This window comes from Ostrea edulis, chromosome 2 (genome assembly GCF_947568905.1).
Source record: "Ostrea edulis chromosome 2, xbOstEdul1.1, whole genome shotgun sequence".
In the NCBI taxonomy this organism is placed as follows: Eukaryota; Metazoa; Mollusca; class Bivalvia; order Ostreida; family Ostreidae; genus Ostrea; species Ostrea edulis.
Genome location: NC_079165.1, coordinates 77791271 through 77818945, shown reverse-complemented (window position 1 = coordinate 77818945; position 27675 = coordinate 77791271). Strand labels below are relative to the sequence as shown.

The following is a 27675-nucleotide window of genomic DNA, read 5'->3' as shown; positions in this document are numbered from 1 at the left end:
TAGCTGTCACTTACTCCCGTATTTTGCCTCTTGTTGTGGAGTACATAAGAGATATGATGTAATCAGACTGAAATATACATCAAAATGTAAACCAATCAAGAAATTATTTCTATATGTTAAAAATCAACCATTTGTGAAAATCTATAACTTGATAATTATACAAAATGTGTAGATGAAATCTGCTGAACACAACCAGTAGGTTTTCTGGGCAGTGTCAGATCTGATGTGAAGAATAAATGTCGATGTTACAGCTCACTGACAGAGACGTGTCATATCCAGCGATGCATACATGAAAGTGTGTCCGAAATGTGCTGAGAGAGCGAGATCGTTGTCATGAATACTCAATTTCTTGTGAGCTGAAAGAAAATTTCATTGTAAAAATATTAGACAATTACTGTAAATATATCCACTGTAAACATCACTTATGACATTCTATATGTACATGTAATTTTATGTTAATTTTTAACGTAAATAAATCGCTATCAATAATCAAACTTAATCTACAGTAGTCATAATGCTATCAGAAGATTGTACTCACTTGCAGTTAGGACAGGTGAAAAAGACGGTTTGACCTTCGTCAGCGGAACGTGTTTGCCTTGTAGTGTAAATCATTTTCTCGTTCCCACATTTACTACACTTCCTGTCAGCCTGTGAAATGTATAATCCGGTATTAGCACACTATATTGTATACAAACCCATAGGGGCATAATATGCATCTAATATGCAATAAGTTTGGAAATAATAATCATATTGACCAAAAAATCATATATACATGTAAATCACAAATTGACATCTACATACATAAAGACTTGAAAATGTCTCAATTGCATGATATGAATGTATGTAATGATAAGCAGATTATACTGCACATCGGCGAGATATCCGCAGATCAATGTACATGTTATGATGTATGTAATATTGTGGAGCACTTCGCTAGTCTTCTACATATATTCAAAACAATATTTAGTCAAATTCTTTTTCAACGGTTAATGATACAATCAAGTTCAACCTCCACCTACACAATATCTAGATTTATGTTCATCAATAGTTTCGTCCCCTTTACAGTATCTGGACGTCGTATTTCTAAGATAAAAAATTCATTTCTTTATCTCATCCTATTCTCTTGATTTGGGAATTCATTTACTCCATCCCATTCCCTTTACATTCAGTACCTACAACTCAAGTGTGATTTGTATGAGTTATGAGATTGGTGACTGTTTACCATTTCCACATTTTCATCATTGCTGACAAGCTATATTAGGTAGTCTCCCTTGTACAAACATACCAGATGTTCAGAGGGGGAGTATCTCCCCAGGGCCCTATTGAAAGTAATAACTAAGCCGATGTCTGATGGAGATTTCTCCTTGAGTTCTATTATCATATTAACACTAACCAATTGCCTGGTGGAGATTTCTCCTGAAATTCTATAATTACTAACAAGAGGTCCAGTTGGGATTTCCAATGGATTTCTATCATTACTAACTGGAGGTCCATTGGGGGGTTTCTATCCATTTCTATAATCATTAATAATATGTTCAATTCCCTTTTGATTTCTATTACACAATCATGTAACTAACCAGAGGTCCAACTGGGGATTCCCCATCTTCATTACTGGTCTGTAAAGTCTCAGGCCGATTGAACACAATACTGGACACAATGTTCACACCATCAAACTCTGGAAAACATTAATATTTAAATTACTGGTCTTTAAAGTCTCCGGCCGATTAAACACAATACTGGACACAATGTTCACACCATCAAACTCTGGAAAACATTAATATTTAAATTACTGGTCTTTAAAGTCTCCGGCCGATTAAACACAATACTGGATACAATGTTCACACCATCAAACTCTGGAACGTTTTTGGGATTCTCCCCCCAAAAAAATCTGAGAGGGCTACATTATTGCAGCTAAGTTAGATATGATACTGGACAGGATTGCTAATTTACTGAAAATACTTTATATCATCAAACTCTGGAAACAATATCAAAACAGTATAATTACAACAATACCAAACAAATGTTCACCCCATCAAATACAAAAGCTATTCTACATCGTCATAATGGTCGACTTTCTTTTAAAACATGAGTGAAAATATAAATTATATCAGCAATATTTGTCTAATTCTTTTGGATTTAATTGCCTAGCGGAGTAGCTCAGTAGGTTAGCACGTCGACTGCAGAACTGTAGATCACAGGTTCAAGTTTAGCAGGGGTTCTAAATTTTTTGATTGCTTTCTACTAAAATTGCATTTTTTGACTGTTAAATATAATAAAGTTTTCAATTTCAAAATATTGTTGTACATATCCTACACTTTCCGCCCATACCAAATTTCTCTGGTGTAGCATTCCTCCTTAAGATGATATTGAACCAGTAAATTTTCACTGGTGTAGCATTCCTCCTTAAGATGATTTTGAACCAGTAAATTTTCACTGGTGTAGCATTCCTCCTTAAGATGTTTTTGAACCAGTAAATTTTCACTGGTGTAGCATTCCTCCTTAAGATGATATTGAACCAGTAAATTTTCACTGGTCAGTTAACCCTACACAATACTGAACAAACTGATCTACATACATAAACTCTGGAAACAAAATCAAAACATTAAATAGAAAAATTTAAAGTTTAATGAGATTCACAGGAAGCTCTCTGAAAGATACTAAATATTAAAAGTTAAAAAACATTATACTAAATACATTAGAATATAAAAGGATGTGATAATCAGTTAGTGTGTAAAGGATGTAAAAATCAGTTAGTTTGTATTTACATGTAGGATGTAATAATTCTAGAACGCAAAATGATTGAACGTTTTCTGCACCAATCTTTCTCAGCTGTAAAATGTGCATTGTAAGAATCTAACTGTTTTCATCTCCTCATCACAGATCAGGTCCATCGCATACATACATCATACATAGGCAACAAAATCTGGCTCTCCTGGGGATCAAACCCATGACCAAGAAATCAATAGTATCACGCTTTCTCAATCAATCTAAACTAAAGAGGCACACCACTAGTCCACAACCCACTAGTCACAGTACCACATTGTACCAATGTCCCACCCTTCCTGATTAAACCTATAGGGTGAAGTTTGGGGAGCAATCACTTTCATCTGCCGGAAAATAAACCATTCCTCAACGTTCAATGGCATCAATTGTAACAATGACAAACCCTTTGCTTAGGAGCAAACCCATGAATCCTTCTCTGCTGATCCGGCTACAGCAGTAACCTATTAGCCAGAGTTAGAAGGAAAGTCATGTGTTTAACATCATAGGTGCTCCCCCATTTAATTTTGTAAATGATCAATGATGCTTCGAAATGGGTTTACCCATCTATAAGGTAATCATTTGTCATAAAATTTACAAAATTAAATGAGGAGCACTTACATTTAATATTAGCAAGTACTACATAATTATAATTATTGTTTTAACAACAGAACATTCTATCTGTACAGTGAATAAGGAAATGTTCAAACTAACCTCTGACGTTGATCTTGAAACCACAAAGCTTACACGTAACAAAGTCCTCTATGCCAGGCAGGGGAAGAATGGTTCCACACGTCGGACAAAACTCGAGGTCAGTCACAAAGGTACTACTTTTCTTGGACATTATGACTGCCTGTAAAGTAAAAAAAAACATGATTTCCAGAGTTTGTTACTCCTGTACCTTACATAATTGTCATGCTCAAAGCTGACAATGCATCTCAACCTAACCCATAGATCTATTGTAATGTATCCTTCAGGAGTGCTAGCACAGTAGAACTGCTCAAGTCTCTATGTTTAATATTGATTGAATATTGTTTAACGTCCCTCTCGAGAATCTTTCACTCATATGGAGACGTCACCACTGCCGGTGAAGAGCTGCAAAATTTAGGCTTATGCTCGGCGCTTAAAGGGACTGATTCACGATTTTCCCCAAAATTTTGTTTTCACTTTTAATGATCAAAATCGATTGTCTAATGTGTTTAAAAGATTTTATATAAGAATTAAGGTTATACATCATCACAGAAGCTCAAATTAGAAAGTTTATTTTTTGTTTTGTAAACAAAGATTGCGGTATGTTATTGTTTACAAAATTTTCAAAAGAAATGGATATCGATCTAAGTTTATCATATCTTTCCCATTTCAAGCATTCTTTGGGTAAAATGTGTCATCTAAAAGTTAAAATTTGTGACTATGCAAAATTAAGATGCTTTATATTACAGAATTAACATTTCACTGGTTTGTTTGTATACATGAAAAGACTCGAGTCTTTGTTTACATAACACAGATTTAGGGCTGAAATATTGCTTTCATTCTTGCATTCAGAAGGTAAAAATTTTGGCTGTCAATATTTATTCAGTTATATTTTTGATATTTAACATAAAAAATGAAAAACATTTTTTTCAAAAATCGTGAACCAGTCCCTTTAAAGCCATTGAGCAGGGAGGGATCTTTATCGTGCCACACCTGCTGTGACACGGGACCTCGGTTTTTGCGGTCTCATCCAAAGGACTGCCCCATTTAGTCACCTCTTACGACAAGCAAGGGGGTACTGAGGACCTATTCTAACCCGGATCCCCACGGGATTCTACGTTTAATAATCAGTGCTCTCTTTAACACTTTTTAATAATGTCAAACATATGTTTGACGAAATTTAAGTATGGTAGAGGGCAGATATTTAAATTTCTGAAACACAGTAGAATTTGGACGAAATGATAAAGAAATAAAAACAACATAGAGACTTGAGCAAGTACACTAACTCAGGGGTCTGAATTTTAATCAATTACATAAAAACAGGACTCTATCTAATGTTGTATATTGATACAATAGAGAGGAGTATTTTTCTATTGATTGAAATTCAGATACCCTGTGGTAGGTACTACGGAGAATCATCACGATCTAACAGCAGCGTCTAAATACCCTGTTACACAGCACATGTTACAGTCTAAAACATAAACAACACAAACATTAAAATCAAAACAAACAAAAAACAATAACAAGCATGGGATAAAAATGATAAAACTGAAACTAGGAATGAATCTTGGGTCTATAATATGTCTTCACCTTTGCCAGTTACAGTGATAACTTAATTATAAATACGATACACCATAGGTCTACTGCTACGCCATGTGGGATTGATGTATGCGGCCCGCGGGGTCAATTGAGTGGCATGCGGTAAATGTAGTACGGCTGAAAGCCAAAAGTCCCGGTAGAGATTTTTGCATGATTTTTCTTAATAGTAGATTGATTGATTGTTTCGTTTTACGTCCTGTTGAAAAATTTTCACTCATATTGAGACATCACCAGCTGTAGGTGAAGCACCACGAATTCAGACATGCTTAGCTCCTGCCGTAGCATGACATGCGCGTCCATGTGTTATCAAACTTTTGTTATGAAAATACGGAAAATACTGAGTAACATCAAAATGAAAGTCAAAATTCTCTTACTGAGTCAAAATAGGTGCAGGAAATAGTACGAAACGGAAATTCCATCCTCGCTAGCCAACGGTTTTTAGTCCACTCCACTCCCCATAATAAGCGGAGTGGACCGAAAACCTTTGACTTTAACATCTTTGCTAAATCGGACACTTAATTTGATGTAGGAAAGAGGTATTTTTATGTACAGTCTGTACTTTGAAAATCATTTTCTCCCGTGCCTGAGTGGATGTCATTTTAAAGTTTAAATCTATTTGGAAACCAATTATTGAATTTTATCAAATATGCTTTACTGCTAAACATTTTTTTAAATAAACATTGTATTTTCTACTACAAATATTTTTTTGTTTTTAATATGATAGAAATATGAGCTTTGGTTCCTGTTTGCCGAATGCGGAAAGAAAGCATTTGAGCTCAGATAAACTACAAAAAAGCTTTTTAGACACTCACATATTCAGCCCTATTAAAACAAAGTTGTCATATTTTAATATTTTCATTGTCTGATATTGAGACCACCAACATTAAGTGACAAAAATTAAAATACACAGCATGTGTGATTTTCATCCCTTGCAGTGATGTCAAACCGGCGTACGCCGAATGCACCGGAACATGACCTTCGATAAACCGGCATGAAACTTTTAAAATTTGTTTGTTTTTGGCCCGCCGACGGACGCCGAATGTATACGCCCGCGGTTTCAGAAGAACGGCGAGGTTCTCGCCGCTTTATCATAATATTATTAGTTCTAAATCTGAAAAATTTATTTTGTTGTAAACATGTCCTATTGTGATAGGTTTGTATGTAACTTTAACCATAGACAATAATAAATTAAAACTTAGATTAAGATTTCATGAAAATAAAGGTATATGGCTTTATGGGTAGGTTTTCTAACACAAATATCAATAACAAAAGTTTATAAACCTTTTTTCTGTTATTGAAATAATAAATCACAATTTCGCAACAACAAAAATCTACGCCAAAATGACAACTAGTGTTACTTTAAAAATGGCGGATATAACTCCCGGAAACACGAGTTTACAGTTCGTGGGGATGCAAATATCATTACTATGCAAATATCTAATGTCAAAAGAACGATACCTAAAAAGTGCGAATGATCGGATTTTAATTTATTTTTTATTTTACCAAAACGGAATCCACGTTTCATTTGTATACATGTTTCTATCGTATTAATTCATTAATGGAATTACCGTGAGTTACCGGGTGTGTGGGGGAAAAATGGACGGTTTGAATATGTTATAAAGGTTACAAAAGCTTAATACTCAATTCCTAACCTCCATCTTACAATCGTTGTAACTCACTACTACTATAAACTTAAGGCCTGGCTGGCCACAAACGCGTCGGGTTTCAGCTGAGTCTTTCAGCAAAGTTTTTTAAGATATGAAAATACAGATAAAACAGCCAATATTAACATTGCTGTTAAGGAAGACATTTTGAAATTAATCTTAAAAAGATTTGAGAAATCGAAGTTTGGACCCATAGAAAATTACGGTTGTTTTAGCTCAGTTGGTAGAGCACCTGACTAGAGATTCAGGGGGACCGGGTTCGAATCCCGGTCTGGTCCGTTGCATTTTCTCCTTCCTGATACAAATGTAAACAAACAGGGGGTTATCTGCTTCGAGACTGATTCCCGCGGTATGAACCACTTTAGCCGTAGAAAAATTGGATAATTTTGTAGAAAGAAGACCCAGGGGTCATTATTTTGCGTGTCATACCTGAAAAATAATGACCCCCGTAGAAATATGACCCCCCTCCCTTTCATAGCAGATTGGTTGATTTTAAAGGCGTTTATACGGGTTTTCAAGTCATTATTTACCCAGAGTTATCGTCCCTGCTCAAATTTATTCCATGTGTAATTTTTTTTTTCACGGTTAATAAAATAAAAGTAAGAACTAGTTAATTAAATTTGAAGAATACCCACTGTAGGTTCCATGACCAATTGCAACTGAAAAAAACCCGCATATTTCGGGGACGGATCCAGGGAATTTTCAAAAAGGTGTTCTACCATAAATTTTAGTTCTCAAAAGGGGAGTTCCATTCTCAAAATGTGTTCTATTTACATGTATAGATCTTGTGTAATCAAACACACACATAAAAAAGAGCTGCGTCTAAATACAATACTTCTTGTGTCACAGAGAGGCGTGAAATCTTAAAACTGACGAATTGACATACATTTTTTGCAACTGAAGTCAATAGCTTATTTCATTTACACATCATTATCGTTTTTCAAGAATTTTGAAAAATGAATAAGTGTTGATAGAGGTATTAGTGAGTATGCGAACGATAACTTTGGGTAGACTATAGCATTTCACTGGATAATTTATGCCTATCAGGGGTGTAGGACAAGGGGACGGGGGCACGTGCCCCCTCACTTTTGGAAGATGGGGGGGGGGGGGCACAAGTGGGTTTGTGCCCCCTCACTTTTTTAACACAAAATTAACATAGATTGATCAGATGAGAATATACCACGGTTAAAAAAAATACTCAAAGCATTATTTCTTGCATGTACATAACCTATTCTCTCCGTACTACTTTTTTTTTGACCGAGTTACGTTTTAAACCGTCATAATATTGTTAGTTCTCACAGTGAAAATAGTTATATCTCATTTATATTAGAAGGGGATCCCGCCATTGCAATGTTTAAAAGTGAAGTATGTCGTACACAGTACAGGGGAGTAGGGGAAGGTACAGCCGGGGCACATGCCCCCACACTTTTCAAAGGAGGAAGAAGTATGGTTGTGCCCCCCCCCCCCCCTTAAGTAAGGATTTTTTACAATCTGATTAGAATAAGATCCCCGATGCGCTCCTTTGTTTTCACATTGTCTCTACAACATAAAAACAAAGGAGCAGATGGAGGATATCATTTTTATCAGATTGGTATTGTTAGTTAGTACCCACAAATAAAACAATTTTGAGTCATTACAGTCGGAAGACCCTCCAGAGGCCATGAATCTTGACTTCTTCAAAATTTTCTTCGGGAGACACGAAAATACATGAAACTTGATTAATGAAGTCAGTAGGAAATGGCATACAAGCAAAGTATCTAAAGCGTAAAAAAAAAAAAAAAAAAAAAAGTGAGAAGGGAAGTGTAAAATCGCCCCCCCCCCCCCCCCCCCCCGAATCCTATTTCGTGGTGGGGGGCACCACGAAATAGGATTTTGGAGTGTCAGAAGGATATCCTACGTGTTTTTTTATTTATTTATTTTTTGCTTGTCAAGTCAAAATGTGTTTAAGGTGGATTTCTTTGGTGCCCCTCGCTATTTTTAGCCCAGCTACGCAACTGCCTATTGTGTTAAATTATCAAAACACCCAAAATAAAACCCCTCACTGTCATATCACAGTAAATGCAGTACACCTGCTATCACCGTGTAGAAACGCACTAGAGTAAAGTGTACCACCTTTTCTCTCTCTCTCTCTCTCTCTCTCTCTCTCTCTCTCTCTGTGTGTGTATGTGTGTGAAGAATGTAGAGGAAGCAAATTTACAAAAAGATGTGATTAATTAAGATTAATTCCAGGTTTAGCACCCTATAAAAATGGCTGATAGGGGGGGGGGGGCGCAATTTGTCTCCCCCCCTTTCGAAATTCCTTGGATATCCGTATGAGTACACAATTCCCGCCGCTGATCAGAATTAGAGGATTTCCATGACATAGTAACCCCCGGCATGTCCATCCAGGTCTGCAGAGGTTGGGCTTATCGACAGAAAAATTACGAGTCATTCTTTTGTTAAAACAAGTAAATTCTTATTTTTGAAACAAAATTACAATCCCTAATATGTTTTAATCTGGTCGAGAGCGAAATGAAGGAAGCCGGAATGACGTGGACTCAGCTTAAGATAGCAGCCCATAACAGAGTCCGTTGGTGTGGTGTTGTTCCAGCCCTATGCTCCACCGGGAGCTCAACAGGAATAAGTCAAGTAAGTCAAGTTTAATCTGGTTACGTTTCATATGAATGATAAATTTACTTATAATATGGCAATGTTGGACTTCCTCCCTTAGGCATTACCAGAGAAATAATCCTTAATAAAATTTACAAGGGGTCATTTTTCTAAACGTGAAATGGACTGATTTTTTGAAAAAGACATTTTTTCTACGGGCAAAAGGGGTCATTATTTTACGTCGAATAATGACCGGGGGTCACTTTTCGACGTCGAAAAATGACCCCCGGTCATTATTCTATGGGAGTCAAACTTTGCCTTTACACCGGCTGACCGTTACACATTATTTTGTTGCGCACCTTTACATCAATGGTTTACAGAAAGTAGAAACTGGCTATGCAAATCGACTTATGAAGGTGATCGTCAGAGATATCATATATTTTGGATAAATTACTGGTTCTATACTTTATTCATACTTCAGGTGCCTGTGCTGCGCCCCCGTTCAGAATTCTTTGGATCCGTCACTGTAATTCGTCAAAATATATTTTCAGTATCCCGAGCACACACTCTTTACAACAATACCTTACCGGTTTCACAATGGCTAATCAAATTCCGACTTTTAAACTTATCTTGTTGGGAGATGGTGGTATCGGAAAAACAGCATTTGTCAAAAAACATGTTATTGGCGAATTTAAGAGGAACTATGTTCCAACTATTGGAGCTGAGGTCCATCCTTTGAAATTTTACACAACTCGTGGTGAGATTATTTTCGATGTGTGGGACACAGCAGGGCTGGATAAATTCGCCGGTATAAGAGCTGCTTACAGCAATCAAGCGCATTGCGCCATCATTATGTTCGATGTAACTGCTAAGATGACATACATACATGTCTTGAACTGGTACAAAGACTTAGCCGATGACTGTAAAAATATCCCTATTGTGTTGTGTGGAAACAAAGTTGATAGCAGAGATCGAAAAGTAAAAGATATCGCATTTCATCGGAATAACAACCTGAAGTACTATGATATAAGCGCGAAGAACAACCACAACTTCGAGAAACCTTTCCTGTGGTTGGCAAGAAAATTGGTCGGGGATGGTAATCTGGAATTCATAGTCATGCCTGCCATTATGCCACCAGATATCAAGCTGGACGCAAACTTGGCTGCACAGTATGAACGTAGGCTACAGGCTGCAGTAAACAATGCAATCCCAGACGATTATGATTTATAAATTTCGAGACCTTATCAAACATTTCGTGATTTGATTTTCTTTTGGAATGAAAGAATTAATTTCATGGGCACAAAATATTTGAGTTATAACAAACATCGCATAATAATACGAAGACTTCCAAATGAATTTGTTAGTCTTTCAAAAGTAAAGTAGAATAAGGCTACACCCATCAACATATTTCAGCAAGAATTCATGACAAAACTTGACATTTTATTGAAATGACAGATGTGTTTGTTTTCTGTCAAACGTAAGCGCCATGTTGTTTACTTTCGCTACGTGATGACCTGGGCCGGGCCGCTTAAGATAACAAGGGTTTATTTAAGTATTGCGTTTGTCTTCTTTTACATGTAGAAAAAATTCTACAGATTAGAAATAATCGTAACAATGCATTTACCCGAGTGTCACAGACAGTGAACATTCGTCATTTAAACATTCCATGTGGTGTTCTTATGGGGGCAGCCATCTCTATAACTCAGAATGATAAATTGTAATTTTCTCAAAACGATATTCTCTGTGTTTTGTTGTTTTATATATATTTTTAAAAAATACAAAAAGCCAATATGATTTGCTTGCATTTATTATTTCATAAAATGTATTTATTTTCTTTTGTTATTGTAGAGGTTGTCAATATTTAAAAAAGAGAGAAAAAATGCATGAAAGAAATGTTGACATACAAATTTCGTTTTGGTAAATGGATTTTGAAAATTTAATGCTTACAAGTGACAAACATGAAGCTTCTCACACACAACTTTTTGACATCAAACATCATTAAAGGAGTAAAGAATGGCTATCCTCTGGGTCTTCATGTATGTATGTTAAACAGGTGGTTCAGGTTAATTTCACTTTGTCTTATAACACGTGATAATTTAGTTTTAAAAACGATTTTATGCAACATGGCGAATCCCAGGCCAGATCCCCTTTGGCGTTACTAATTCCGAGACGTCATTCCAAATATCCAACCTTGACGAATCTCGCAGAGATTACCCCTTTACGAGCTTATCAAATGTGTGATGAAGGTGCTACCTTTACAAATATTGTACATTACGTAGTTATAAATATGAAATACAATATTAGAATAAGTGTCAACTATTGAATTTATTTCTATGATCATGATGATTGTGTTTGTCTTATTATTTCATTATTTATCAAGTTTACTGTTTATCAGGGAATGCATCATCTTCGCTAGCCAAGCTAGCTAGGGTTTATGATCCGCTCCGCTTCTCTCACGGGCACTGGAAGTTAATGTAAATAAAATACATGCACATACTATATATTTACATAAACTTCCAGTGCCCGTGGCTTCTCTATAAACCCTTGGCAGATTTAGTGCGATTTTCGTAGCCTCAACTTTCAGCATATGATTGGACACCGTGTTATGTTACATCACGTTCAAAAGAAAGGAATCTAAATACCTACAACTGTCACTCGGTCGTATATCAAATACATATTCAAACCAATGATGCCATGTGCACAGTTTAGACTCGTATATATCTGCATACAGAATTTGCATTTTATTTACTACAGTACTGTACCATAAGTTTATTATCAAACATCTCTAGTAATTCGTTGTTTTATGTTCTATCTATCCCAGATTTAGACAGTTGCATCAGAGCTATTTTCCTCAATTGGAATTCGCCTTACATGTGTGGGGTTATTTTTAGACGTAGACTCTACGACTACATATATTTCATGGGTTTACCACATGTTTATTTTGCGTTACTCTCTGAGCGCAGGCATTTCTAAACAACGAGCGCAGCCATTTCTAAACAACTTTTAACCGGTAGCTGAAACACATTTTCATTGGATAAGCATGATGTAATCCAAACAGGGTTGTTTTCTCCATCCGCTAGAGGGCGCCACTCAAAGCTACGAAATTCGCACTAAACCTGCCAAGGGTTTGTAGAAATGCAGAGCGGATCGTAAACCCCTGGCTAGCGAAGATGGCAATGCATATGTTGCTCCTCTTTAGGATAAATATGTTACTTAAGGAGGTACTCTACATCGTCATAATGGCTGCATGCCTTTTAAAACATGGATGAAAATATTTATATCGGCAATATTTGTCTATCCATTTTAATAATCATCGCCTAGCTGAGTAGCAGAGTAGGTTAACACATCGGCTGTAGATCGTGGGTTCGAGTCCAGCAGGGGTTTTAAATTTTTTTTTTCAGATTGCTTTCTACTAATTAGAATAATCTAGCTGTGTCTCAGGACAGGCCCTCACCAGGTCCGTAGGACATTATCACTTTAAAGATAGAACATTCTATCAATGCTATCTACTAAAACTGCATTTTTTTTTACTAAATAAAGTAAATTAGAAAGTTTTCAATTTCAAAATATATTGTTATACATATCCTCCACTTTTCATCCCTATCAAATTTCTTGATGTAACATACATCCTTAACTATTATAGTGGACAGTATATAGGACACTTCTACTGCCTTGCTAGTGAGCTCTCTCTTGATCATGGAAATTAAGCAATGGTGATTGTGTTCAGACCACTACATGTTACAAAATGTTGGCAGCATAGTGACTTTGATGGTTGGAGGGAGGCCTGCTTCAGATAGAGTCTCGTTGGAGCTCTGGGTGCGGACATGGTTTTGTCTGGGTGTCTGGGGACGACGGTGGTTGTTGTCATGAATGGTGGATGCCATTGTTGAACAGGTGCTAAACAATCAGAGAGGACCCATGCTATGCTTCAGGATGAAGCTTCCCTGAGTGTGTGTGTGGGGGGCAAAGCTTCCCTGATTGGAAGGGGGGGAGGGGTTGATGAGTAAGGAACTGTGTGGTGGACATCATATAGGTAACTTTTATTGCTTCGCTAGTGAGTTTTTCTAGTGATTTGGTGGTAGAGTTCTTCTCTTGATCATGCAAGTCATGTTCAGATCACTGCCTGTTTCACTATTTATAGATTGGTCACTTTGGACTGGTCACATTATTTTAGCTGGCAAATTTCTATTGTGAAGTTGTAAACAACAATCTGATTATTGCCATTCAAGTATTGAACTTAACAAAAAGAAATAAATGTCATGCACTTTAAAATCTTGTTCCCCTACTTCATAGTAGTAAATTAGTAAATGGGATATTGAGTGCACGAAACTCCTTTGCTGAACTAAGGTACCAGAATACATCACTAGTAAAGTATAATGAACAAATAGTAGTTTTATCATCAGGTTTTTTAGTAAGTAAATAATTTGATTTTAGAAACAGCATATGGGCTAATTCCCCAGATTAATTTGATATGATTATTATTATTATATTTGATAATGAGAAATTCATTGTCTCATGAAATTAAAATCACTGAATGGTACCAAAAGAAAAAAGATGTGAAAATTTTAACACTTTGAATGAATTAAAAGACGTTTATGGTAATCCACCATCTTTTATATTTTCAGGCGGGGAAAGTGGAGGTGAAAGAAGTGGATTTTAATTCAGATTTTATCACAAGAATGATGCCAAAAATAGATTGGATAGCCCTACAGAAAGCAGCAAAGGAGGTCAGAGGTCACTCTGAATAATTGTTACACATTTATTGACTTCAGTGAGGAAACATCTCAATTTGTTGGGCCTGGGTGAAGTTATACCCAGTAGACATCATTTGTTTAAAATTGTACAAACAAGCACCACCCATTTCATTGATTTTCTATTTAAGAGGAAGTGAAGAGAGTAGTAAAACTCGTACATTTCATGCAACGTGAATTTTGAGCTTCAAATTACAAAGACTTAGCTGTTTGTTACGGGGCAGTTTTAGCGTAACATATTGGGGGAAAATGGATAGTATCTGGTATTGGGAAAGGTATTGTTTATTGGTACCAGTATATAAAGAATTTTGTTTAAATGAGAACTTGTAATTATACCCCACACAACGAAGTTATGGAGGGTATAATGTTTTTGACCAGTCCGTCAGTCCCTTTCTTGTCAAAGCAACTCCTCTGAGACCGCTCAACAGAATTTCGTAAAACTTTGTAGTGAATAAGGACACACTGTGCAGATGTGCATATTCCCAGGAAATTCTGATTCAGTAATTTTTCTGGGAGTTATGCCCCTTTTGAACTTAGAATGTCAAGCATGTCTGTCCTGTTCTTGTCAGTGCAACTCCTCTGAGACCGCTCAACAGAATTTCATGAAACTTTGTAGTTAATAAGGACACACTGTGTAGATGTGCATATTCCCAGAAAATTCTCATTCAATAATTTTTCTGGGAGTTATGCCCCTTTTGAACTTAAAATTTTGAGCCCGTCTGTCCTGTTCTTGCAGTAATGCATAGCATTACCATTCATTATGTGAGGCATTGTCAAGCAATGTTGGATCGTGGGGTATGTGAGCTTGCTCACCTCTGCTTTTTTTCATTTGTTTAGGATTTACTGGCATTTAGTCTGTACAGATTGTAGTGTGGTAATTAGTCAGTACAGATTGTTTAATGATTGTAGTGTGGTTATGGAGAGGGATTACCCGAGACAGTGGAGGACAAATTATTGGAGGACACAGATTTCCTGAAGAAGGTCCACAATGCTTTGTTGGAGGTAGGCCAGCACCGAACAGTCAAATTAGGCATTTAACATGGGAGTTTACGTATGAAGTAATTTAGAAATGTAAAGATTGCTAATGAAAACACATCAGAAATTCCTATATTTGTAAGGGTCCCATCATATGGCGAATGTCCTGTGGTAATCACTGTCTTTCCACCCATCTGTCATGCTGTTAGCACTTTCTATTTTACACAACAACTTAAGATACCTTGGGAAAATTTTCTTATATTTTATATATAATACATGGATTAGGCAGGGAAAGATAACTTTCAATTTTTCAGATTTAGTAGATTTTTCGTCACAGAGTTATGGGACTTATTTTGTTCTTATGCCCCTGGAGTCGAAGATTTGGGGGCATCTAGTTTTTGCCCCATTTGTCTGTGGCAAAATTTTTTTTTTACCTTGGTCATATTTTTTATACCATAAGAGGTATACCTTTCATATTTGGTATGTGTATTCCTTGTAGCAAGACCTTTCTATTGACACCAAAATCTTTGACCTGGTGACTGACCTACTTTTAGAAAATTCAAATATAAGCCGTATCTTTCAAATCGTAAGAGGTATTGTTTATATCTTAAGCATGTGCATTTCTTGTCAGAAGACCTTTCCAACGATTCCAGATTTGTTGACCTTGTGACCTTAACCATTGACCTAATTTTTGGAAATTTATATTTTAAAAAAAATTACCGTGGTCATATCTTTTACAACAATCCTGTGGGAATACGGGTTAGAATAGGTCCTCAGTACCCCTTGCTTGTCGTAGAAGGCGACTAAATGGGGCGGTCCTTCGGATGAGACCGCAAAAACCGAGGTCCCGTGTCACAGCAGGTGTGGCACGATAAAGATCTCTCACTGCTCAAAGGTCATAAGCGCTGAGCATAGGCCAAAATTTTGGAGCCCTTCACCGACAGTGGTGACGTCTCCATATGAGTGAAATATTCTCGAGAGGGACGTTAAACAATATTTAATCAATCAATCTTTTACAACATAAGAGGTACAGCTTTCATATTTGGCATATGTATTTTTCGTGGCAAAAGCTTTTCATTGCTACCAAAATCTTTGACTTGGTGATCTGTACATTGACCTTTGACCTACTTTTAGAAAATTCTAAAATATGCCGTATCTTTTAAACCATTAGGCACTACTTTGAATTCATATTCTTGTGAGAAACCTTTCCATTGATACCAAATTTGTTGACCTTGTAATTGACTTCTGATCTACTTTGAAAATTATTCACTGAAATGTTGTAATCCATGGGCATCAGTGTCTCACAAACACATCTTGTTTATTATTGATAAGATAATAGCACTTTCTGTGGCATGCAATAACTTGAGATTAAATGAGAGGATTTTCATGGAATTTAAAGGTAATGCTCAAATTAGAATGAGGAAGATCCCTTTGGATTTTCAGATTTATTGCACCTGTCCTGTCAGTTTACTAGGTATTTTTGTAATACATGTCACTATATAATATATCTAAAATAAATATTTATTCAATTACCTTAATATGTAATGTGTACGACTCATGACCATCTGTATATATTTGATGTATGTGTGCATCAACATTCCACCTTAAAGTTAGAGGAGAGGGGGGGGGGGGGGTTTAACTATTTTCCATGTCCATGCAAGTGTTGCACATTCAGGACTATGATCATTGATAATGATATTTTAATGAGTGTCAATTCAGATTCATACTTACAGAAATGACAGACGGGAAAATGGAGTTCATAGATTTTTAGGTCAAAGGTTCATAGGTCAAGGGCACACAAAAAGCTACCATTTGGAGGGAATGCCTATGTTGATTAGCCTTGTTGAACTATGTAAATAAATTTTTGTGTGTGTCAGTATTTTATTCCTTAGACAGGAAAACCAGGTTCACTGAAATCTTCCAGTGTAAAGCTGTAGTTAATGATCTGTATTAAGTTAATGTGGAGTTGATCGAGAGGAATCTGATCTATAATGTGGAGTTATTTTACAGGTTGAGGTGATTGAGGGGAATCTGATCTATAATGTGGAGTTATTTTACAGGTTGAGGTGATCGAGGGGAATCTGATCTGTAATGTGGAGTTATTTTACAGGTTGAGGTGATCGAGGGGAATCTGATCTGTAATGTGGAGTTATTTTACAGGTTGAGGTGATCGAGGGGAATCTGATCTGTAATGTGGAGTTATTTTACAGGTTGAGGTGATCGAGGGGAATCTGATCTATAATGTGGAGTTATTTTACAGGTTGAGGTGATCGAGGGGAATCTGATCTATAATGTGGAGTTATTTTACAGGTTGAGGTGATCGAGGGGAATTTTACAGGTTGAGGTGATCGAGGGGAATCTGATCTATAATGTGGAGTTATTTTACAGGTTGAGGTGTTCGAGGGGAATCTGATGTATAATGTGGAGTTATTTTACAGGTTGAGGTGATCGAGGGGAAGCTGATCTATAATGTGGAGTTATTTTACAGGTTGAGGTGATCGAGGGGAATTTTACAGGTTGAGGTGATCGAGGGGAATCTGATCTATAATGTGGAGTTATTTTACAGGTTGAGGTGTTCGAGGGGAATCTGATCTATAATGTGGAGTTATTTTACAGGTTGAGGTGTTCGAGGGGAATCTGATCTATAATGTGGAGTTATTTTACAGGTTGAGGTGATTGAGGGGAATCTGATCTATAATGTGGAGTTATTTTACAGGTTGAGGTGATCGAGGGGAAGCTGATATGTCCGGAGTCTGGTCGGGAATTTCCCATTAATAATGGCATACCTAACATGCTACTGAACGAAGACGAAGTGTGACAGCAAAAACAAGCAATGTCTGAGGGTGGAAAACGCGACTGATAGAATGAATGACTGGTGGATGAGTGTTGATAGAATGTGGAGTGGTTGGTGGAAAACATGGATAAATGACTGAGAGCAGTTTGGAGTGTTTACATAAGCAGTGTACCATTCCTGTGAAGTATAGTGGAACTGATTCAATTTGTAATTGTGTCAGAATGTTATAAATACATAGTTCCTTGAAAATTAATGTTTCATAATTTGATATTAAAAAGTTTGTAAGCTTTGTACATGTATTAGTGTAAGTAAGATACATTTGAATGTTAAGGTTGTCATGGGTACAAACTTTCCATAAATCCCATACAATTTAAATCTGCATTTTACACACAGTACTATATAATGAATGTTGTCTAACAAAACAAAAAATTTACAGAATCAAACTGACAATGTTGTTAAATGTGTGTGTATTATGAGTGTACATAATGAATGTGTGGAAAAGAAACTACATGTGTCATTGTGTTGTTTTAACCATTTTGATTTTCAGTCTACAAAGACATTATACTGCTTGGTATTGATATGAAGTGTACTTTAATCTCAGTTTACTGAATACACAGCAGGGTTAAGGTGTCCCGAGTAAAATAACAAGTATTAACAGCATATTCATATTAAAGTAAAATTCTTCCAAGCATCGCATATTTTCAGTAAAAATTGTTTATCAATACATAAACAAACATCGTATCACGTGGGGAAATCCTTCGCTTAACTATTACGTCGTCATACAAGTGTCGTAGAACTATTTTTATCCGCTAGACTTTTAGTTGTTTATCACCTCGGCACAGGTGAAAGTTACACTCAATCATTTGAAGTTTGGGCGCGATATGTTGATATTGATATGGTAAATTTAAAAAGTGATACAAATCGGTACAATATTCTCTCAAATATAGCAATTTCCACAATCTCAACCCAAATTTTGGGTATTTCCCACATTCACTGCCAAATCTTATCTAAACGATACAAAATATCCTACCTTCCGTATCAAAATCCTAAATCTGCAACTAGTTACCTTTAGGAATATGCCTTGATCGAAATAAAGTATCGTCATCTTTCACCTGTACTGAGTCGATAAGTACACATGTTGGTTTTCTTTATTCCAAATGACTATACACATCGGGAGCGATTTCAAGTTCACAACGTAATATAAAGATTACAGTCTTCAGTGCACACTATATATAAAAATATGAAACTTGTATATATTATCAAAGAAAACTGGGGGGAAAAAATCATCTGACAAACAGATTTAAACATATGCAGCTTAAACACTAGATAACGGTAGTAAATAGCGAGAAAATATTATGACATTTTCCCCGCAATACAACTATAGACCTGTGTGTCGTGACATACTTTCATATTGTGACGTCATATAGTGTGAAGTGCACTGAGGTACATTTTATGATTTTGTTTTAACTTTCTCGGGATACCTTAACCCTGCTGTGTACATGCAACTAGGATCAACCAAGAATATTTTTTCAAAATGCTGTTGTCATTTTCATCCAGTTCATGCATTAAATCTAGTAACTGTTGGTGAACCGTGAAGAATAAACTTCTGTAATTTATATCTTGTTGATTAATTAGCTACACCCTTCTTTAGTGATGAAGGTCAACAAGGCAGGTGAAGAACACCATTGTTTCCATGGTACCTTGCACCCATGAAGTTGAGCAGATGAGATTCGGATATTTCAAGGGTTGTGTTCGAGATTTTAGCGGCTATGTTGTGCTAAATAATGCTTTGAAATTCAACGAACATCTTAGCTAGCCCTATGTAGGGTTGGTTGTATATTGTTTAATGTCCTGTTTGAGAATTTTTCCCTCGAATGAAGATGTTGCCATTGCCAGTGAAGGACTGAAAAATTTAGGCCTGTGCTTGGAGTTTATAGCCTTTGAGCAGGGAGGGATGTTTATTGTGACACACCTTCTGTGACACTGAGCCTTGGTTTTTGTGGTCTCATCCAAAAGACCACCCCATTTAGCCGCCTCTTGCGACAATCAACGTTTACTGATTTATTCAGTGCACTCAGTAGACCTAGATATCTAGCCTAGCAGCAAGGCTAACCGCTATGATCTTAAACACAACCCAATTTACCACCGTTTAACTCCCAGCAGGCACTTGTCTACCGTTGGACGATGCAGACGTTGCAATCACAGTTGCACCAATCGGTAGAATAGGGCCTTGGAAGTTCTGAACTGTGTACAGGTTGACTGCACACTATCCATCATGCACTTTGGACTTCAGATGTCAATTATCAATCCCAGGAAATCCACTATTTAAATGTTTATTTTTATAAAAATTATTACAAATGGATGTACATTACAACAACATGGCAATAAATACTAACGGGAATAAAAGGTATATTGCATCTATAACAATCCCCAAATCTGACGCAACAGATCTGGAATTCTGTGTTTCCAAACTAATGCTACAAAATCATTAGGTTTTGTGGGGCTCAATATTCATCCCATGAATTTCAAACCACAATGAAATGCACAATTTATCAATGTACAGAAACCACATGTGAAACTATGAAAATTGGGCATCATGAATTTAAATCATTCTGCAGTAAACTAGAGGGCTAGTATGACCAATATTATCCAATATGACTTAATTAAAAGACAAACATAAAATAGGAGTTTATCCTTGCTGATTACCCATATAAATCGAAAATGCAAGTGTTTTAAAATCTGATTAAGAAAAGTTTTTGGACATTTACAATAGTTAATAGAAAATACTTGACAAATGGTCCAGAATCCAGATACAACTCTTCAGCAAATATTGTTGTACATATCCACTTTTCATCTATATCAAATTTCTATGGTGTAGCATTCCTCCTTCAATTCCCATATCAGACTTTGATCTCCTATTATGGTCCCTTCCTACTTCTGGGGCCTCTGAATTGAACAAACTTGAATCTACACTACTTGGAGATGCTCCCATCAATATGACTAATGATGGACCTGCTGTTCTTCAGAAGATATTTTCCTATATATTCTGATATAAAACTTTGATCCCCTATTGTGGCCTCACCCTACCCCTGGGGGCCACAATTTGAACAAATTTGAATCTGCACTACCTGGGGATGCTTGCAGTAGTATATTAATGAGTAGTCAATAGCCCTGTTGAAAACATTGATCCCCTATTGTGACCCCATCCTACTCCCATGGGTCATGAACAAACTTCAATCTGCACTACGTCGGGCAGCTCTCGCGTACGTTTAATTTCTTTTGGCCAAGTGGTTCTTGAGAAAATTCTTTTAATAAATGATCTCACCCTATTTTTGCATTTTTTAATTATCTTCCCTTGGAGAGAGCATAGCCCTTCATTCGAAAAAATTTGAATCCCCTTTACCAAAAGATGATTAGTGCCAAATTTGTTTGAAATCTTGAGAAGATTTTAAAATGATTCCAGGAATTCATTTACTAATTCTTTATTATTTCCACTTAAAAAAGGGCATGGCACTTCATTTGAACAAATTACCCAATCACGCTTTGTGGTGAGTTTGGCTGAAATTAGCCCTGTGGTTCTTGAGAAGAAGTCGAAAATGTGATTAGAGAAGCTCACTTGAGCTTTCAGCTCGTGCGAGTTAAAAAAAAACCCTCAAAAGATTGTTTATTTCCCCATCTGTCTTATCACATTCATTGATTGGACCAACAACTGATGAAACAAACGACCCCACATTTTGTCATAGTCACTGAACTTACAAAATTTCTTACCACCATTAAATTTTTGAGGAGCACAGTTCAAGCTGGCTTCCAGAATTTAAATAAATAGAAAAGCATACATATTACTTCTGATAAGTACACGTACTAACGAGGACTTGACGAAGTAATGTGAGTCATCCATGCAAGTCTGGACCCCCAAAGAAGTGGCAGAAACTACAACCTGGTACTCATGTGTAAAATAGAAAGTTACATACTCCATCTGTCACATATGACTGTTGTATCCTTAAGCACATCTGACTCATGTAGGGTGAACAATTTCTGGGAAATTTGAAAAAAACTTGTCCTTGGACAATACAAGGGTATCACAACAGCTCTTACAGGTGTGCTAAATATCAATAACATAATAATGACATTAATAAGTTTCATCTGTTTTTCAAGCTTGTTGACATGATAAAGAGATTTGACTTTAGACTCTAATAATAAGCTTTAATGGTTTTATAATGTTTTAAACTGCGGAAATGGTAAAGCTCATTGGATTCCGTGAGTACATCGGACCATGCACCAATTCTGGGTTAGGTCCCATGGCAATAACTCTTTCTCCTAGTCGACTGGGATCTGGGCCAACTCGTAATTCTGGGTCAGGCCCCAAGGCAACCACGTAATCCGTTCTGTAACACCAGAAATGTGTGCAAACACGTAATTCATTTTGTAACAGCAGAAATGTGTGCAAACACGTAATTCATTCTGTATTAGCAGAAATGTGTGCAAACATTTAATTCATTTTGTAACAGCAGAAATGTGTGCAAACATGTAATTCATTCTGTATTAGCAGAAATGCATGCAGTTACTTGCAATGTACTCATCACTGTGCTTTCTGAGATATGGTTTGTACCCCGTACAGAAGCAGTATTGAGCACTTTATTTTTATGCAATGCACAAGATGATATGTACAGGTGTACATACATGTACGGACATCTACACAAAATACTGTTTGTATACTTTGGCATAATATATAAATTCTTATGTAATTAAAGCCGATGCACTATAAAATACGCCAGTTTTGAGATACGAACTCTTCTGTGTAGGAGGTGCATTTAGTGGTACTTTGAATAACTAAGTGGGACAGAGTAGACCTACAGTCAGTGAGGAAGACAATAAAATGTATTAAAAGCGGCCTCTCTTTAAATATGTAAATGTAGGAAATACAAAATACTATCGAGATACATTTTTTATTAAAGTAAAACATAAAAACAATGTCATATTTGAAAGTAATATCCTGGATATGATACCTACGACCAACGAAATTACGTGATATAATCAGATTTCCATGTATTTAATTACTCCCTGAATACTTATCATTTACTTAGTTTGTGTATCAGTCGAATTCAGGTGATAAAATTGCGTATGGGAAACTTACTGAGCAGTGATAAATATTTGTCCCACTCTCACATGTAAACAAATTGTTTCGCGCCTTATTATGTATGAGAGTCCTACAAAGGGAAATAACTCTGATGAATCTCAAAACCAACATATTGACTACAGTGACCTTATAGCATTCAAATGTTTCATCAAGTATTAAAATGTGAATGCAGGACTTTCATCATCTTTTTGTGAAGATAGTTGAGGCCACTTAACATGATCAGAAGTTGCAGATCTGTAGCTCTCTGGGTAAATATTGGGACCATCCAGACCATGGTCTGTCCCAGTATTTTCCCAGAGCTACAGATCTGCAACTACACTACATTTTCAGTAACTCTAAACCTAATTGTTTGAAGATTTTACTCCAAATAACTGAATTGGGAATTTTTCTACAAGTTTCGGGGATATACGTGAATTTTATTATGTATTGGACAACTCAAAAAGAAGAACTGTTTTAAATTTGAGAGAACAACACATATTTTCTTATTATTTTGACAACGAAGAATTGTCTATAAAATTTAGAGAAGAAATGAATTTTACCACAAATTAGATTAGTAAGAAGAACTTCATCTATAAAATAAAAACTTGAATTCTACCATAAATTTGGCAAAGACGCCCTGCTGCACTGTATCAATTCTAAACATACAAACTTAACATCATCTTACATAAGCAATGAATCGTCGGGGCCTTTCCTGAGCCCGGGGTCTGGACCCAATGCAGCCGTCCTAAACTCGGACTGGGTGTAGGGCTGTCTGGTTACCATGGTATCCACATGTCTGCTCCTGAAATCATACCACAGTTATTCTATTGTGTGTAAGAAAACTATCATTACTGACCTAATGGCTGTAGAGATCATATCTCATCTCTATTAGCTCTGATTATCTCCCCTTGATTGATTGACTGATTGTGTATTGTTTTAATAACGTCCCTCTCGAGAATGTTTCCCTCATATGGAGTGAGATTTATTTTGAGTGAGACCAGAGTAAATCTTATTTCTGTTTTGTGATTGCATGTGGGTACGTTTATAGTTCCAAAATAAGCATGTATTGTTTTTTTCTCTAGTTTCGTATTTTAGTCACACAAGTAAGGGTCATCACAATGATTTATGTTATCTTGGAAAATTGTTCATGTTAAAGCATATTCATAACATCAATTTGATTTAGTTGGAAGGTGAGTAGTTTCTGAGGAGAAGGAATTTGAAAATCTTGTTCATGTTGACAAATTAAAGGACTGGTTTGCAGTGATTAGTATTCATGATGATGAGGTTCTTATGAACCTAATGAACATTTCTTCAACGTGAATACAAGTTGCTTTACAGTAAGTTAGACTCCTGATGAGGTCGGCCTGAGCTTGAACATGGATAAATACTGACGAAAACTCACAGTAGATAACCCAAAATACAGTTGACCTCCAATATCTCGAACATTGATATATTGAACACCATTGATATATCAGAGTGACTTAAAAGTCCTAACTACATTTTCTTAATCTCAATATTTCGTATCTTGGATATCTCAAAGTTTTTTCTCAGCCGTATTGAGTTCCAGGTTAGGCCATTGGTATTCTGTGCAACAGAAGCAGTTGTGGGGTACCAACAGGGGAATGAATAAACAGTTATACATGTATATAAAAACTAGAACTTTAAAGCATGGTATTTTATTTTACAACCCTCTACTTTTCACAATGGATTCCACTTCTTAGTAACCCACAACTGGTTCTGTTCCGTTTTGCATAATACCAAGAGCACAAGATAATGAGGTTTGACTGTAGTTAAATCATTCAGAGTGTTAGTTCCTCAATGAGTTTGTAAATTGATACACATGTTAAAATTCATGCTTTAAATATGAATCTGACCGTGATCATTTTTTCCCTTGGGTTTTGTAACATAGTTTTTATTTCTTGATTGTTCGGTATTTATTCCTGTTTGGGTTTTTTTCTTTGCTAGCTGATTTCTGATTTAATTCTGACATGATGCAAATCTGAAGAAAACAAGCTGTACTTGTGAAGCACTATGGTTCGATGGAAAGAAAGAACAATATAAAACAAGGTCAAAAACTTTTGTACCAAAAGAAATGTCCTGTCTAAAGTAAGGCACATTCAAAATATGAGAGCCATATAACTCACCATAAGTTATGAGCAAGATTAAATTATTGTAGTTTTGAGATTTGAGTCAAACTCCAAGGTCAAGGTCACAAGTTCAAAGATCATGGTATCAAAAGAAAGGCTTGTCATAAGAAATCTATACAAAAATCATGAAAGCCCAATCTTAATTAGTTCTGGATTTATTGCCTACATGTAGGTTATGTTTCCTTAATCAAATGTAAGTCAAACTCCAAAGTGAAGGTTGCAAGGTCAACAACCGTGGTACCAAAAGAAAGGTCTTGTCACAAGGAATGCACAAATGATATATGAGATTCCTATCACTCAATTTTCAAAATTTATGAGCAAGGTTAAAGTTTTGGATGGACAAAAACAATATGCCCTTGACTTTAGTCATGTGGGTATAAAAAACATTACCCTGGCTTAAACTTTAATATCATTTGCCTAATAATAAAGATGTGTACTTTTTCCTGCTAACTTTGTTTGAGAATGATCAAGTTGTTTTGGAGAGTGAAAGTTTACAGACAGACAATGATTTCATGACTAAATTTCCTTTCTTAATTAATTCCTTTTCGTGTCAACTCTGACTAAGAAGTTCCATGGATACAACAGATGCTTGAGACTTTCATTTACACGAAAGATGGAAAATGCATCTCGAGCTGTTGCCTTACTTCTGTGCCGTCTTGGCCCTCGTCTGCCGTGATTTTGAGGTCGAAGGTCGCTGATCTGGGGTTCTTGATCTTCCTCCATGAGATTGAGCCGACTTCTTGGGTGACGATTTTGGTCTTCTGTAAAAATGTTACAAATTTTTACAGACATATTACAAATTTTATGACAATATCCAAGTACATGTACTGTGGTTCATCCATTTTCATAAGGCATCTAATTTCATGGATTTATCTGGAAATCATTTTATTGATACACGATTTTGTGGAAAGCTCTCTGTTTATATGATGAAACCAGAGTGAGCTACACGTACCTAATGAAATCCTGCAAAACTTCAAAAATGAATATCATTATAGTAGCACTAATAAGCCTTTTTGTTGGGGTGGGTGGGATACATTATGAATATTTCTCATCAATGTTTGATGATTTGCAGAAGAGAAATGAGAGCTTAAAACATTGGACAGTCTGTTGCATTCAAAGAACCAAGACCTAACACTGACAAATGTCTTCATTTCCACACATCACTTACTCATGAGGGTCTGCACCAAATGATGCTGGTAATCCAGCATTCATATCCATGGAAACCGGTTCTGTTGACAAAGCAGTTGTTGGTCTACTGCTGAATCCTGTAAAGACAAAACACTGTGGAATTAAAACAAAATGCTGTGGGGGCTCAATTTTTGTGGATTTCATGGGTAGCCCTACCTCACAAATTTCAAACCATAATGAAATACAAATCTATGTGATGTTTTAATGTATGGAAACCAGGCCGATGATGACTGTAGATAAATCAGTACTGGTGATTGTAGATAAATCAGTACTGGTGATTGTAGATAAATCAGTACTGAAGATTGTAGATAAATCAGTACTGGTGATTGTAGATAAATCAGTACTGGTGATTGTAGATAAATCAGTACTGGTGATTGTAGATAAATCAGTACTGAAGATTGTAGATAAATCAGTACTGAAGACTGTAGATAAATCAGTACTGGTGATTGTAGATAAATCAGTACTGGTGATTGTAGATAAATCAGTACTGAAGACTGTAGATAAATCAGTACTGGTGATTGTAGATAAATCAGTACTGAAGATTGTACTGAGGATATTGTATCACAATAAAGGTGTTGTACAACAATAAATTGACTCTGCTTAGTCTACGTTCCTGTATATTTGATCTGAGCTGTTGACGGACACCCTGCTCAGTCTACATTCCTGTATATTTGATCTGAGTTGTTGACGGACACCCTGCTTAGTCTACATTCCTGTATATTTGATCTGAGCTGTTGACGGACACCCTGCTTAGTCTACATTCCTGTATATTTGATCTGAGCTGTTGACGGACACCCTGTTTAGTCTACATTCCTGTATAATTGATCTGAGCAGTTGACAGACTCTGTGCTGAGTCTACATTCCCGTACAACTGACCTGGGGCCCTCATTATTGTAACAAGAGGTCCACAGGTCTTATCAGTCACCTGAGTACTAGTCCCTATGGCTATGAAATTTAGAAAAAAATTTCCTGTTCTAAATATCTACGCTGAATTCTAATATTCAGCAACAAATTAAAACAAGATGAGTTCTTTAAATTTCCATGCTCTCAAAAGTGCATACACTGATGAAAGGCTTTACATAATATAATATGTGCATTGACATTAAAAGATATGACTAATTTGGACCCATCCTAGAGTCAAAACCCAGGGTTGTGAAATTCACCAATTTTTTGTACATCCTTCTCTGCTATTCCTAAACATGCATTTAGATTTTATACAGTATCAGCAAACTTAAATAAGTCTTTCAAATCATTATAATTTTGACACCACCTTGAAACCAAACCCTTACCCCCAGGATCATGGAATTTACAATTTTGGTAAAGGACTACCTACTCCTTCTAAATATCCATTTAGTTTCAATTTAGTATCAATAGCACTAAAGAAGATGTTAATTGAGTGTTT

The 27675-nt window shown here is 36.2% G+C and overlaps 4 protein-coding genes across 12 annotated transcripts in view; 2 read left to right on the top strand and 2 right to left on the bottom strand.

Moving 5' to 3' along the window:
* Positions 1-99: 99 nt before the first annotated feature.
* LOC125678847 (DNA-directed RNA polymerase I subunit RPA12-like) lies at positions 100-11028 on the bottom strand. Of its 4 annotated transcripts, XM_048917569.2 has the most exons (6): positions 5041-5117; positions 4843-4921; positions 3475-3613; positions 1578-1675; positions 539-648; positions 100-356 (listed from the first exon to the last, which is right to left on the bottom strand). In XM_048917569.2, the coding sequence occupies exons 2-6, from the start codon at positions 4867-4869 to the stop codon at positions 332-334; spliced, it is 399 nt and encodes a 132-aa protein (XP_048773526.1). In that variant the 5' UTR covers positions 4870-4921; positions 5041-5117; the 3' UTR covers positions 100-331. The 4 variants fall into 4 exon arrangements, with proteins under 4 accessions (XP_048773526.1, XP_048773527.1, XP_048773528.1 ...); XM_048917570.2 differs by lacking the exons at positions 4843-4921; positions 5041-5117 and adding an exon at positions 10927-11028; XM_048917571.2 differs by lacking the exon at positions 4843-4921 and having other exon boundaries at positions 5041-5158.
* Positions 9872-11645, top strand: LOC125678842 (GTP-binding nuclear protein Ran-like). The gene has a single exon (XM_048917562.2). The coding sequence runs from the start codon at positions 9900-9902 to the stop codon at positions 10530-10532; it is 633 nt and encodes a 210-aa protein (XP_048773519.1). The 5' UTR covers positions 9872-9899; the 3' UTR covers positions 10533-11645.
* LOC125678848 (uncharacterized) lies at positions 11113-19438 on the top strand. 3 transcript variants are annotated; one of them, XM_048917574.2, is made up of 4 exons: positions 11113-11338; positions 13928-14029; positions 14963-15055; positions 17745-19438. In XM_048917574.2, the coding sequence occupies exons 1-4, from the start codon at positions 11261-11263 to the stop codon at positions 17844-17846; spliced, it is 375 nt and encodes a 124-aa protein (XP_048773531.1). In that variant the 5' UTR covers positions 11113-11260; the 3' UTR covers positions 17847-19438. The 3 variants fall into 3 exon arrangements, with proteins under 3 accessions (XP_048773531.1, XP_056010770.1, XP_056010769.1); XM_056154795.1 differs by having other exon boundaries at positions 17467-17834; XM_056154794.1 differs by lacking the exon at positions 17745-19438 and adding an exon at positions 17089-17163.
* A 701-nt stretch (positions 19439-20139) lies between these two features.
* Positions 20140-27675, bottom strand: part of LOC125678839 (BAG family molecular chaperone regulator 3-like) — a 32399-nt gene continuing 24863 nt past the window's right edge. For all 4 annotated transcript variants that reach the window (XM_048917553.2, XM_048917555.2, XM_048917554.2 and 1 more), the window contains 4 exons: positions 26254-26350; positions 25730-25846; positions 23624-23740; positions 20140-22207 (listed from right to left, as the gene is read on the bottom strand). In XM_048917553.2, the coding sequence (XP_048773510.2) occupies positions 22045-22207; positions 23624-23740; positions 25730-25846; positions 26254-26350 (494 nt within the window). In that variant the 3' untranslated portion in view covers positions 20140-22044. The remainder of the gene's footprint in view (positions 22208-23623; positions 23741-25729; positions 25847-26253; positions 26351-27675) is intronic.